General features: G+C 38.4%; 1 protein-coding gene across 1 annotated transcript in view; it reads left to right on the top strand.

Annotated features, from left to right (window-relative positions):
- Positions 1–11,309, top strand: part of pla2r1 (phospholipase A2 receptor 1) — a 29,999-nt gene extending 18,690 nt beyond the window's left edge. Inside the window, exons 19-30 of the mRNA XM_052569047.1 lie at positions 87–184; positions 642–778; positions 1,387–1,507; positions 1,593–1,705; positions 1,799–1,934; positions 2,988–3,226; positions 3,311–3,497; positions 3,585–3,716; positions 3,821–3,943; positions 7,659–7,835; positions 8,495–8,530; positions 8,813–11,309. Coding sequence (XP_052425007.1) covers positions 87–184; positions 642–778; positions 1,387–1,507; positions 1,593–1,705; positions 1,799–1,934; positions 2,988–3,226; positions 3,311–3,497; positions 3,585–3,716; positions 3,821–3,943; positions 7,659–7,835; positions 8,495–8,530; positions 8,813–9,030 — 1,717 coding nt within the window. The 3' untranslated portion in view covers positions 9,031–11,309. The remainder of the gene's footprint in view (positions 1–86; positions 185–641; positions 779–1,386; positions 1,508–1,592; positions 1,706–1,798; positions 1,935–2,987; positions 3,227–3,310; positions 3,498–3,584; positions 3,717–3,820; positions 3,944–7,658; positions 7,836–8,494; positions 8,531–8,812) is intronic.
- The last annotated feature ends 928 nt before the right edge of the window (positions 11,310–12,237 follow it).

Here is a 12,237-nt window from a genome sequence, read left to right as displayed (position 1 = left end):
CTTTAAGAAAGGTGACGGAGCAGTAGAGGAGCACACAGTGTGAAGCAGGCCTCATGTTGGGTTTTATACGTGTTTGATCTCTGCAGCTGGACTGATGGATCCCCTTTGGATTATGAGAACTGGGAAAATGGTCGATTCTACCGAAAGCCTGGCCAAAACTGCATCAAGATGTCGTCTCAATCCGGTAAACAATATATATGCACGCACGCTCACTTAAGCACATGCAAGTAACATTATCTGGTGTACTCAAAAACTGCTTACCATATTTTCCGGACTATAAGTCGCACTTTTTTTCTTAGTTTGGCTGTTCCTGCGACTAATAGTCAGGTGCGACTTATTTATCAAAATTAATTTGAAATGAACCAAGAGAAATGAACTAAGAAAAAACATTACCGTCTACAGCCACAAGAGGGCGCTCTATGCTGCTCAGTGTAGACTACAGGAGCAATGAGCAGCATATAGCGCCCTCTCGCGGCTGTAGACGGTAATGTTTTCTATTGGCTCTTGGTTCTAAATAAATGCAACTAGTCCAGTGCGAATTATATGTTTTTTCCTCATCATGACGTATTTTTGGACTGATGTGACTTATACTCATGTGCGACTTATAGTCCGAAAAATACGCTATTAATATTGTTGTGCAGGTCAGTGGTCAGCAGGAAGCTGTAAGGATCGACACAGTTACGTGTGCAAGCGCAGAACGGTGTCTTTGGTGGAGGAACCACGCGAGCCTCACTATGTCGGCAGCTGTCCAGAGAACTGGTTCTACTACGGACAAAAGGTTCACATACACTCGAATCTGCTTTAGCAGCCTTGTGGGAACCTAAACTAGATCAGCGGTTCTCAAAGTGCATGCTCCTTTCATGTTGCTCTTACAAAGTAGTATCACTTTATTATGTTTTGTGTTTTTGTACAGATAATATTCTTGCATCCAAATTATACAGAACATAATTCAGATGAACATTTTAGGACAGTAGTTTTTCAGTAAAACATACTTTAGTTAACTGTTAATATTGTAGGCTCATGCTTTTTCTCTCTGATAAATTAGTATGCATTAAATTATGAATTAATATTAAGTGGTTTTAAAATAAAAATGCAATTATTATTAAAACATTTCTATATTTTAAAATGTTTATTGTTGGTGAATTTGAAGGTTTATGATGAATGGAAACCTTAAAGAGTATTTCAGTTAGTCCATCAAAAATGGTGATTGAACATTAATAGCTGTGTCAGCAATGTTAGTACACAAATTAGCAGTTCGAGCAATTTTTATTTTGCGCACCAGAGTGTGTTTCTGTCCAATATGATCTTGAGAAATCAGCTTATTTGTTTACCATTCTTGTTTTTGTTTGTATTGTTAAGAATTGCTTGTTTGTGATTGGTTGCCAGTGTCTGTATCTGCATCTCCCAATCCGTCCGGGAGATGGGAAAACCTGGCATGATGCTCAGTCCATCTGCACATCAACCTATCACGGATCTCTGGTGTCCATAGAGGACGAAATTGAACAAGGTAAAGAACATCACTTCTTCATTATATTATAGTTTCTAATTTTCTTTGTATTGAAATTTAAGTGGTTTTTATCTGTTGGTTATAGCCTACATCGTCATGCTGCTTCATGGCTGCTCAGCAGGGGTTTGGATTGGTGTACAGGGTCGTTTTTCCTCCAAGTGGAGCAACGATAAACCAGTCAGCTATAATAACTGGGAGGTATAAAGATTTAATATATTTGAATTGTGCATTGATTTTTTATTGATTTTTTTATTTCTGTTTTTAAATGTTTTTCTTTGTGTGTGTCTGCAGGTGTCTAACTATAGAGCTCCTGGGGAACCTCGTTGTACTTATCTGTCCAACAGTCACAACTTCCGTGTGACAGGGCTTTGGCAAGACGACGTCTGTACTGAGAGCGTCTATGGCTTTGTCTGCGAGAAGAAGCAAGGTTTTTAATGTTCGAATCATCGGCATTGACCAATATTTAATTGTGGATACGTGTTTCCTTATATTTGTACATTTATAATGCCTTTGTCATTATTTATCATTTTAGTTCAACCAAAAAAAAGTCATCAAGTCATCCAAGATGTAGCTGAGTTTGTTTCTTTATCAGAACAGATTTGGAGAAAAGTAGCTTTACATCACTTGCTCACCAATGGATGCTCTGCAGTGAATGGGTGCCGTCAGATTGAGAGTCCAAACAGCTAAAAAAAATAATCTACAAGTAATCCACAGCACTCCAGTCCATCAGTTAACATCTTGTGTAGTGAAAAGCTGCTTGTTTGTAAAAATCTAATCCATTGTTAAGGCGTATTCACTTTAAACCTTCACTGCTGGCCAAAATACTAAATAGTCCATAATACATAATAATGCTTCCACCAGTGAAAAAGTCCATCTAATGTTGTTTTTCCACATCAAAATCCACACATTTTGCTTGTTAACAGTGCTTAATCTGTGCATATTTTTCTCCTGATTTAAGACGAGGCAACTTTTCCTCTGGAGAAATTCATATTATGGATAGAGGATAGATAAAAACATCATAATTATGGATTTGTTTCTTACAGACATGCTGCTTTTCACTTCACAAGATGTTTAATTGATGGACTGGAGTTTTGTGGATTGCTTGTAGATTATTTTTATCAGCTGTTTGGACTCTCATTCTGACGGCACCCATTCACTCCACATTAAATGGTGAGAAAGTGATGGAATGCTAGATTTACCCAGATCTGTTCCGCAATAAAACAAACTCATCTACATCTTGGATGACCTGAGACCTGAGAGTGAGTTTAGCAAATCTTCATCTTCAGGTAAACCTTTTTTTTTTCAGGCACTAGTCAATATTTGAAATTTCCATGAGATTCACTTGCAGCATTTGAAAGCTATTGATTTTAATTTGTAATTTATTAACATAATATAATATGACATTCTATTGGTTAGTGACCATTACATGGAACTAATTATCAGCTATTGTTTTTTAAAATCAGTTTTTACTTTATCTTAGACAAGTCCAAGCGTCCTACACAATCCTATTACACCGCTTTCTCTCTGGACTCGTCTGAGTATAAGAACCACAGTTACCGTATCATCCATGGCAATTTGAGCTGGTATCAGGCCCAGAAGGCATGTTTGGAGAAGGGGGCGTCTCTTGTGAGCATCACAGACCCGTTTCATCAGGCCTATCTCACTGTGCTGATCAACAGGCTTGAAGCCCCACACTGGATCGGACTGTACAGCACGGATGTAAGGAGGCTTTGAAACCACTCTGTCGTGTAGTTTGATGGGTTATATTTGTGTATTAAACCAGAGCACCCTTTACCTTCCTAGGATGGTCTCTCACACCAGTGGTCTGATGGAAGTGAGCTTTCCTTCACTTACTGGGAAGAGTCGAATTATTACCCAGAGGGACCCATGGGAGATGGAGGCTGCGTGTCCATGGATGTTAACGGACGCTGGAAAGACGTTGAATGTGACATGCTTTTATCAGGAGCGATATGTTACAAACCTCCTCCGAGTGAGTCCATTTCTCTCTGTCTTTGCATTTATTTAATCAATTGTAACTCGTTGAAATGGACTGATATTGTTGTTTGTCGTCCCTCAGAAAGCATTGCTTTCTCCTATGAAGTGGTGTGTCCTGAGACCTGGGTGAAGTTTCGTGGGAGCTGCTATTATTTTGAAACAGTTCTGTTGAAGATGACACTGGAAGAAGCAAGACATCTCTGTAAAAAGAAGGGTACGGCACTTTGGATCAAGAGCTCCACCTAGCGGTGGCTTTTATTGTCTCTGGGTGTTTGGTATAACTTGGCCAAAAACTTAAGATTATTTCCTTTTTTTTAGGAAATTTTTCAGATGTTCTGACAGTTCAAGATGATGAGGAGAGTCGATTCTTCCTTAAAGAGATGTCGCGGCATTACCGGGGGCCTCAGAATTTGTGGCTAGGAATTTTATACGACACTGACAGTAAGAGCTGTAATGTTTGATTTTCAGCATTTAATTATATTATAAATGTATTCGAATGATAAATAATATATAAATAAACATATTTATAAACAATATTAATAATTGTAATTATATTAATTTTAAACTTTATATATTTTAATTAAATAGATATATAACAATTATATATGTATAAATTATTTTTTTGTTTAATTTAATTTTAGATTTAATTATTTATATATACACATTCGTTATTTTGAATTTGTGTTTATGGTATATGTAATTTATAATTTTTGATATTCTTATTGTAATATTTAATACTTTTGATAATTTTGATAATTTTATTATGTATATTATATTTATTATTTTATTTATATTACATTCATTTAAAATTTTATTTGAAAAGTGGAAATCTGTTTATGCATTTATACATATATTTATACATTATTTATATATACATTATTATTTTTGCATTTGTATTTAGATTATGTTATAGTTACATTTTTTGTAAATGTATATATACTGTTAACAAAAACATATATGAATCTTGATTATATACATTATATTATTTGCAGTATATTTATTATTTTATATTATATCTATCTGTCTGTCTGTCTGTATGGTATATAGTTTCCCTTCCGAGGGAACTTCAAACTGCGTCCTCTAGAGGTCACTCTGGGGAACACCTTCAGTGTGACCGGTGTCTAATGCATACATCTAAACACGAAAATAACATTGGCCGGTGACAGCCTATGACATCATCACGTCATCGATCTTGCACTCCCTGCCACTAAGACGGCTGCCACCGTCATTGTCAGATCCATGGCAGCCGTGGTGGTTACAGAGAGATATCTGTGGGTGAATCTGGCGGATGTCGGGTCGTAAGAAAAGGGCTTTCTTGTTTATGTGCCAGTTTCACCTTCTGAGATTTTCGGCACTTCTTCTTCGGCTTGTACACTCTTCTGCGGAAGCCTTCCAGCATCAGGTCCCCAGTATAATGCTGCAACCTCAGGACCTGCGTACAGGCTTCATGTCATGCTCCATATCCTCTGGCCAGGGTACACTACTCATTTCTTACCCTGATGGGTCTCCTGAGATTTGAGTCTTACCTTAACCATCATGCACTTTCTCTAAGCTAGAGCTCCTCTTTAAATAAGGATATTCTGGACACTATTACTAATCCACTCTGTATACCAGAGTGATTGGACAGTTGCCTCTGGTAAGAACAAAGCTGGTGGAGTCTGCATCTATGTAAACAACTCGTGGTGCTCGGATGTCAGTACTACTGTATGTACAAATACTGCTCACCCGATATAGAACTACTGATGCTGAAATGCTGACATTTTTACCTACCGAGAGAATTTAGGGCTACTTTTATCACAGCTTTTAACATTCAGCCACAAGCGGGTACACAGTGTTATTCACAATATCCACAAGACTGGAAACTTACTACACTACACATGACTCAAGGAAAATGTGGCAAGGCCTAGCACACATCACAGACAGCACTGAAGCTAACCCCCACACAGGTTTAGAAGTCACTGACTAAAGTGAGCTCATGCAAGGCAGCAGGTCCAGATAACATCTCAGGACGTGTGTTTAGGCGTTGCACTTCAGAGCTGACCAGTGTTACCACTGACATCTTCAGTCTTTCCTTCTCAATGACTAAAGTCCACACTATTATCCCTGTCCCAAAAAATACCCCAGTTTCGAGTCTGGATGTCTACAGACCTGTGGCTCTCACACCGATTCGAGTCTCATCAAGAAACAGATTCAAGGCATTGTATCAGACACTCTGCCATTTCTTTTGCCCTTCACCAAATCCTAAGATATGCCAGACTGGTTCTCATTGATTACAGTTCGGCATTCAACACTATCACACCTTCCAAACTCATAAACAAGCTATGTAACCTGGGCCTGCCTTCTGGACTGTGTAACCGGATACTGAGCTTCCTCACCAGTAGACATCTCCACATGTCCGCCTCAGAAAACACTCCTCCAGCACCATCATAATGAACACAGGCACTCCTCAGGGCTGTGTACTCAGACCAATGCTGTGCACTCTTTTCACTTATGACTGTGTTGCTAAACATGAAAAAAAACATCCTCATAAAATCTGCAGATGACACCGCAGTCATTGACCTTATCATAAACAATTATGAGACCGCATACAGGAAAAAAGTGTCTGAACTGGTCACATGGTGTGAGGGTAACAATCTCACACCTAAGAGTAGAGAGATTGGGCAGCTATACGTTCCTTGGTGCACAAATCTTTGAGGACCTCAATAAACACAAAGAAACCAGTAAGTAAAGCCAATCAATGAACTTCCTGAAGAGGCTAATGAAATTTAGCATGTCATCACAAATTCTCTATAACTTCTACAGAAGCACTGTGGAGAGTGTGTTATCACCACTTGACACTTTACAATTTGTCACTTTATTGCTACTTGCACTGTACATTTATACGGTGAAGAAATTTTTATTGACAGTTGTTTTTCTAATTAGCATACGGGCTCACTTTTTCTTTTCATTCTCTTTCATCACTTTCTGTTTTAAGCTGTTTTATTATTTATATTTACTTATTTTTTATGCATTTTGTGTTGCCCATGTACGTTATATTTGTTCCAATTCTACCCCTGTCATTCTCGAGAGGAGTAAACAAACAATTTAATTGTACTATATTACATATGACAAGTTCTTGAATCTTGAGACCGTGTCTAGTTGCACCAGTGGACTGTCCCTCATTTGGCCCTGTTGGGTTACCCCTTCTAATCTAGCACCTCCTTCTGGTCGAGCTGAGAAGTGCTCCCCTTTGAGGGTTAGCTGAGTCGCTTCCAGTATGTGCTGTAAGGGCCCGCTTCAGATGGAGACCCAAGCGCTGCTCCGCAAAAACCCAGTTTGCAATGAACTGAGTGTTAGGCCCATCTCTGTTGCCTCCTCGATCAATTGCCTTTATTTTGGTACCCTGTTGTTCCCATATCCTGCCTCCTTCCGGGCATCTGTGAGCACAGATCTGTGAGATCGTGGTAGGTGTTCACACTTAGCATACTGTGCACTTTATAAAATCTTGTATGGTAAGAGTTACACACTGTTAGCCTCATTCCCTTTCTTTGAGTTGGTTTTGGCTCCAGTTCTTGCTTCCTAGCCCATCCCTTAAAAGGTAAGTTCTTTTAGGGTATGCAGCTCAGGCCTATGGCCGAAGGGGATAATGTCACTGACAGCCATCAAGATGTCCTTGGGGCAACTCCTATAGTTGTGGTATAGTTGGTACTTAGTGCTTGCCGTGGTTTCTGGCATGCACTCCCCTCTGCATGGCAGCGTAGGTATACCCCTCCCCAAATGTCCTCTAGAGGATGCAGTTTGAAGTTCCCCTGGAAGTGGACGTCTCAAGTTACATATGTAACCATGGTTCCCTGAGAAGTGAACGAGATACTGCGTCCTCTAGTTCCCTTGCCATGCTTCGAATGTAAGCTTCAGATGAAGAAGCGGATGGCGTGTTCTCCTGCGCCCTTTTATACTGTAGTCGCGCCAGGTGATGATGTCACAGGCTGTCATCTGGCAATGTTATTTTCATGTTGAGATGTATGCTTCAGACACTAGTCACGCTGAAGGTGTTACCCAAAGCAACCTCTAGAGGACGTAGTGCAGTATTTGTTATTTAATATCATGTAATGTTTATTGAAAGTTTTATGTGAAACACGAAATGGTCCTTGACAAGTAATGAAAATGCTTATTGTAGCTGATGCTTTGACTCGACTGGATGGCTCACCGCTCCATTACACGAACTGGCGCTCCAGAGCTCCTGATGCCAGTGACATAAGGGTGGATTCATGCGTGACTCTGCGGGTTTCAGATGCAGTGTGGCAGTTAGCCGACTGCACTGAGAGACTGGGCTTCATCTGCAAAACCTCAACAGGTAAAAGTCATGATATTCAACCTCATAACCACAAATCACCAGTGCAAGTTCAGTACAATCCTAATCCTCTGATATTTACTGCAGGAACAGTACCGGAAAAGTCTTTTGGCAAAATTTCTTTGTTGCAATGAATAATTGTGCTGTATCATTAGGGATGCACGATATTGGATTTTTGCAGATATGCCATATGCTGATATTTTTTTAACTCACAAAAGAGTTGTAAAAATTCAGAAAATCCTTTAGAGCTTGTGATTTGTTTAAAAAAATAAAACATTATTGTCTGATCCAATATAGTTGACACATGCAGCCTTTTAGTGTCAATATTTCAGAAAATTCTGCATCAAATTGTGCCTTAAATTAATCTGTGGTCAAATTAAGTGAACAAAGGACAAAGTTCTTACTGACGTGGTCTGGAACTTCATTAAAAATTTAAACTACATGTGCGAAACGGTGGGCGGGGCTAAAGATGCAGTGATGTAGAAGCAGGCGTTGATCTTCTGCGGAGGCACAAGCCGTTGTTTTGGCCGAAAGCTTTGAATTCTTAAACATACAGGATGTTTTTTATAGCACAATGACCTCTTATATGTCAAAAGATCAAGGGAATTTAGATTTCTCAGTTCATGACCCCTTTAATTCGGATGTTTTGCTCTGCATTACAGGTGGCATCAGAGAGGTAGAAGTGGAGCCACTGAAAGGTTAGAAAGACAGTCACCATACTGTTGAGGGATTGAAAACTATTTTATATATATCTGCCTTTTACTCTGTCGGTTCTGTTTCACAATACTAATTATTCCCAAAGTTGAGTGTAAAGTACTTTAAAATTTGTCTGCAAGTGACTATTTGACAGATTCAAACATGGACAGCAGTCACGTGCCATTTGAAAACTTCTGAGATGTTTTAAGGGCTATACTTGAAAGCTTTCATCATGTACTGAAAATCATTTGTGTGATTTTTTTTTTTTTTTTTTTTTTTTTTAGGTCTGCACCAAGGCGTGATCTCGGCAGCTGTGTTGGTGGCCATTGTGCTGTTTGCTGTGGTAATCGGATCAACGTGGTTCCTTTACAAGAGAAACTCTCTGTGTGTCCGGAGGCTTCTGATGTTCGGCAGCGCCTATTACAGACAGACTAGTTCCCAAGCCAGTGACCAAGATGAAAATGTTTTACTTCCTGACCTAGAGACACAAGCAGGGGACTAGCGTGTGTTTGTGTGAGTCTAGGTGCATGTTTGTGTTTTGCATGAGAGTGTGTGTTTGTTCAGTCAGGGAAACTGCATTGGGAATTAAGAAGATAGTCGAGCTGCCTGTCCATACTGGAGCTACAGGAGGATATTGTGCACATGCAGGTCTTGTAAAGCTCCACAGCAATCCATTTAAAAGCATTATGAAAGGGATATCCTTTGTGAAGTATGAAATGGGGCTTCTTTTTTTTTTTTTACATTGTCTCGTTCAGGAAAACAACACTATTCCTCTAGAATGCAATAGCTAAAATGGGCCAAATGGCTTGGTGGTTAAGTGCGCTTTAATATTGTTAAGGTGTCAGGGCCTGTTCACACTATCACAGACGTTTAGCATTAGAGTTTCACATGCAGTTTGTCTGTTTAGACCAATGCATAATATAAAAATAATCTGACGGTTTGAATAACACCTAAAGTTTCGCTTTCTGACACTACAGTATATTGCTCTTGCAATACTTCAACTTATAGACGCTACACAGCTTTGCGTTTCTGAGACCCGCTTGTCATGGAGAAGAAGCTAGTTCCAGATTGTTGTGAAAATATGCCACCAAGTCGAAGGTTTATGTAAAAGCATTGTATTTGGACACATGACCAAAAGCGTGACTATTATTGTTTGTCTAGTTTTCTTCGCAGTGCAATGGAAAAGAGTTTAGAGCACCTTGATTATTGCATCAAACATTTGTCTTTTTGTGAACAGGCCTTTAAAGTCAACATGAAATCAAAATGGACCCTATTTACTTTCTTAAAGGTGTGCTCAGTATTTTTATCCTCATTAAAAAAAATTTAATGCATAAAAATAAATAGTATGTTGAAAAGTTTGTATAGCAAAAACACGAATACAAATTATAGATTAAAAATTCAATAAAACTTGCTTCACCTCTGAAACAAATTTCCTTTTAGATGAAAATCATCAAGGCCACTTACATTTTAACCAGTTGTTGTGTGCCAAGAGGGGGAGGAGTCATTCATAATCGACTGTGAGCTGTTTTAACAATGGGTACATTTTTAAACTTGCATCACATTAGGAAAGTAAAAGGGGTTGTGGGTGTCATTTAATGTTGACTTGTAAGTGTTACTCTAACTTTTGCAACTATTCAACAATGCAACTTTTGGGTCTCTATGATCCTCCTATACAGGGTGAACTGCTCTTTTGAAGTTTATTAATAGTTCATCTACAGCAGGATGCTTGTTCTCAAAAGTAGTTTGTTCTGATTAGAACAATAAACTACTATCAGAAAGAGTCCACAAATCCAAAACAAGCCACTGCAAAACAAAGAAAAGCAGAACAGCTTGGCCATAAATAAATGTTTACCTTGCACCGCTGATGGTGTCATCAGTATTACAACCTTATTTCAGTATTGTTTTCTATCCTTTGATACCTGAAACTATTTTGATCTGAAGCACGTTTGTTAGGATAACATGTTTGCTTTATAAGCATCTTACTTTTGCACAGCTTCTGGAGCACCGGGGCAGTGTCAGTTCTTATTCTGTGGTTTTAAAAAAAACATATTTTAAACCCTACATTTTCATTTTGACTGTGTTTGCTTCTCTGTGTTTTACTGATTTGCTTCTCTGACTTCTTGCATTGTGTAGCGGAATCTATTACTGCTTCATTTATGAATTTATTTTATCACAAAAATGTGAAAGAAGAACATTGTTTCTAATCATCAATTTTTTTCTCTACAATTTTGGGAATAGGAACACACACAAAGTCTGTATCCCCTCTGTATTTCCTAATCAGCCATGGATATAAAACCCCTTGAATATTTGCTAATGTTTTTGTGGTTATGAATGTTTTTGTGGTAGCGAGAACTATATGGCAAGACAATCAAGGCTTTTGTTTTAAACATTGACATAGATTTCACATATAGGTATTACACATTTTGATAAGCAGTTATATTGTAATATACAATAGGCTCTTTCAATTCTTAAATTTTTATATTACTGTAAGTCTGTTGGTTTGTGTTTTGCTGTATGTGTGATTGTGTTTAAAGGCTCTGCCTAGTGTTATTGTGTCACAGTTTACATTTTGTTCTTTTTATTATTCATTTGCAGTTATGTTTCTGAAGAAGGTCAAATTGTATCTTTCAAGTTTTTGTTTTATTGGTTTGTTTGTTTTTGTTTTCTTCTCTAGTTTTCAAGAACACTTGATCAGTTTAATGTGACCAAATGTATTTTCAGTGTTTCACCTGATCTAGGATTTATTTTTATTTTTTTTAATAATTAAATACTCTAACTCTTCTTGAATTGATTGTGACTTTTAAGCAGGGAACTGTTCAATGAATCTGTAATCAAAACACAATTATAAAAAAACAAATGATTTTGTACCTTTTGTTTTAAAAGATCATTATAAAAGTTCAAGTTCAAGTTGAGCTGTATTGTCATTCTGGTACATGTGTGGATATACAGTGGAATGAAACATCGTGCCTCACAGGACCACGGTGCTATATAAATACAGAAATACAACAATGAAGTAAAACAGTATAAACCTATACACAACTAACCTACTGACAGATTTAGACCTTAAACATACTTTAAATAGTATGTTTGCCTATACATAAACTAAAAAAATACAGACTATACGAATGCTTCGCATAATACTGTACATTTGCAAAGAGAAACATTGTAAGTCAAGCAGCTGGCTGGGGAGCAGTGCAAGATGATTTATATTGCATGAGCATGAAAACGCACATATAACTGAGTCTTTTTTGGGATCATGTACACACAGCAGTGTGTGAAAAGTGTCTAGAGTGCAAAGAGGAGAGTGTGTTACTACTGGTGGTTTGCAAAATTTCGTAGCACACTTCGAATTGCACAGAAAAAAAAAAGTTTCAGAAAGTTTTTTTCTTTGATGTGGTAAGGTGGGGGTGGAGGAGGTGAGATTGCCCATGTTTCAGGAGTTAGGGGTGTTGCGTAGGGTTTCAGAGGAGGTCGAGGTGATTTGAGTTCAGGGTTCTCACAGCCTGGGGGAAAAGTTGTTGAGCAGTCTGGCAGAGCGGGCTCTGATGCCCCGGTACTGTTTTCCTGATAGCAGGAGCTGGAAGAGACTGTGGGTGGGTGGGGTCCTTCATGATATTGTTGCCTTTGCTGGAGCATCGTGTGAGAAAAATGTCCAGGATGGAGGGGAGAGGGGCACCGATGACATTTGCAGCTGTGTTCACTGTCCGCT

The sequence above is a fragment of the Carassius gibelio genome, chromosome B11, assembly GCF_023724105.1.
Source record: "Carassius gibelio isolate Cgi1373 ecotype wild population from Czech Republic chromosome B11, carGib1.2-hapl.c, whole genome shotgun sequence".
Taxonomy (NCBI): domain Eukaryota; kingdom Metazoa; phylum Chordata; class Actinopteri; order Cypriniformes; family Cyprinidae; genus Carassius; species Carassius gibelio.
The sequence above is the reverse complement of the archived record's forward strand: the minus strand, read 5'-3'. Positions and strand labels throughout refer to the sequence as shown.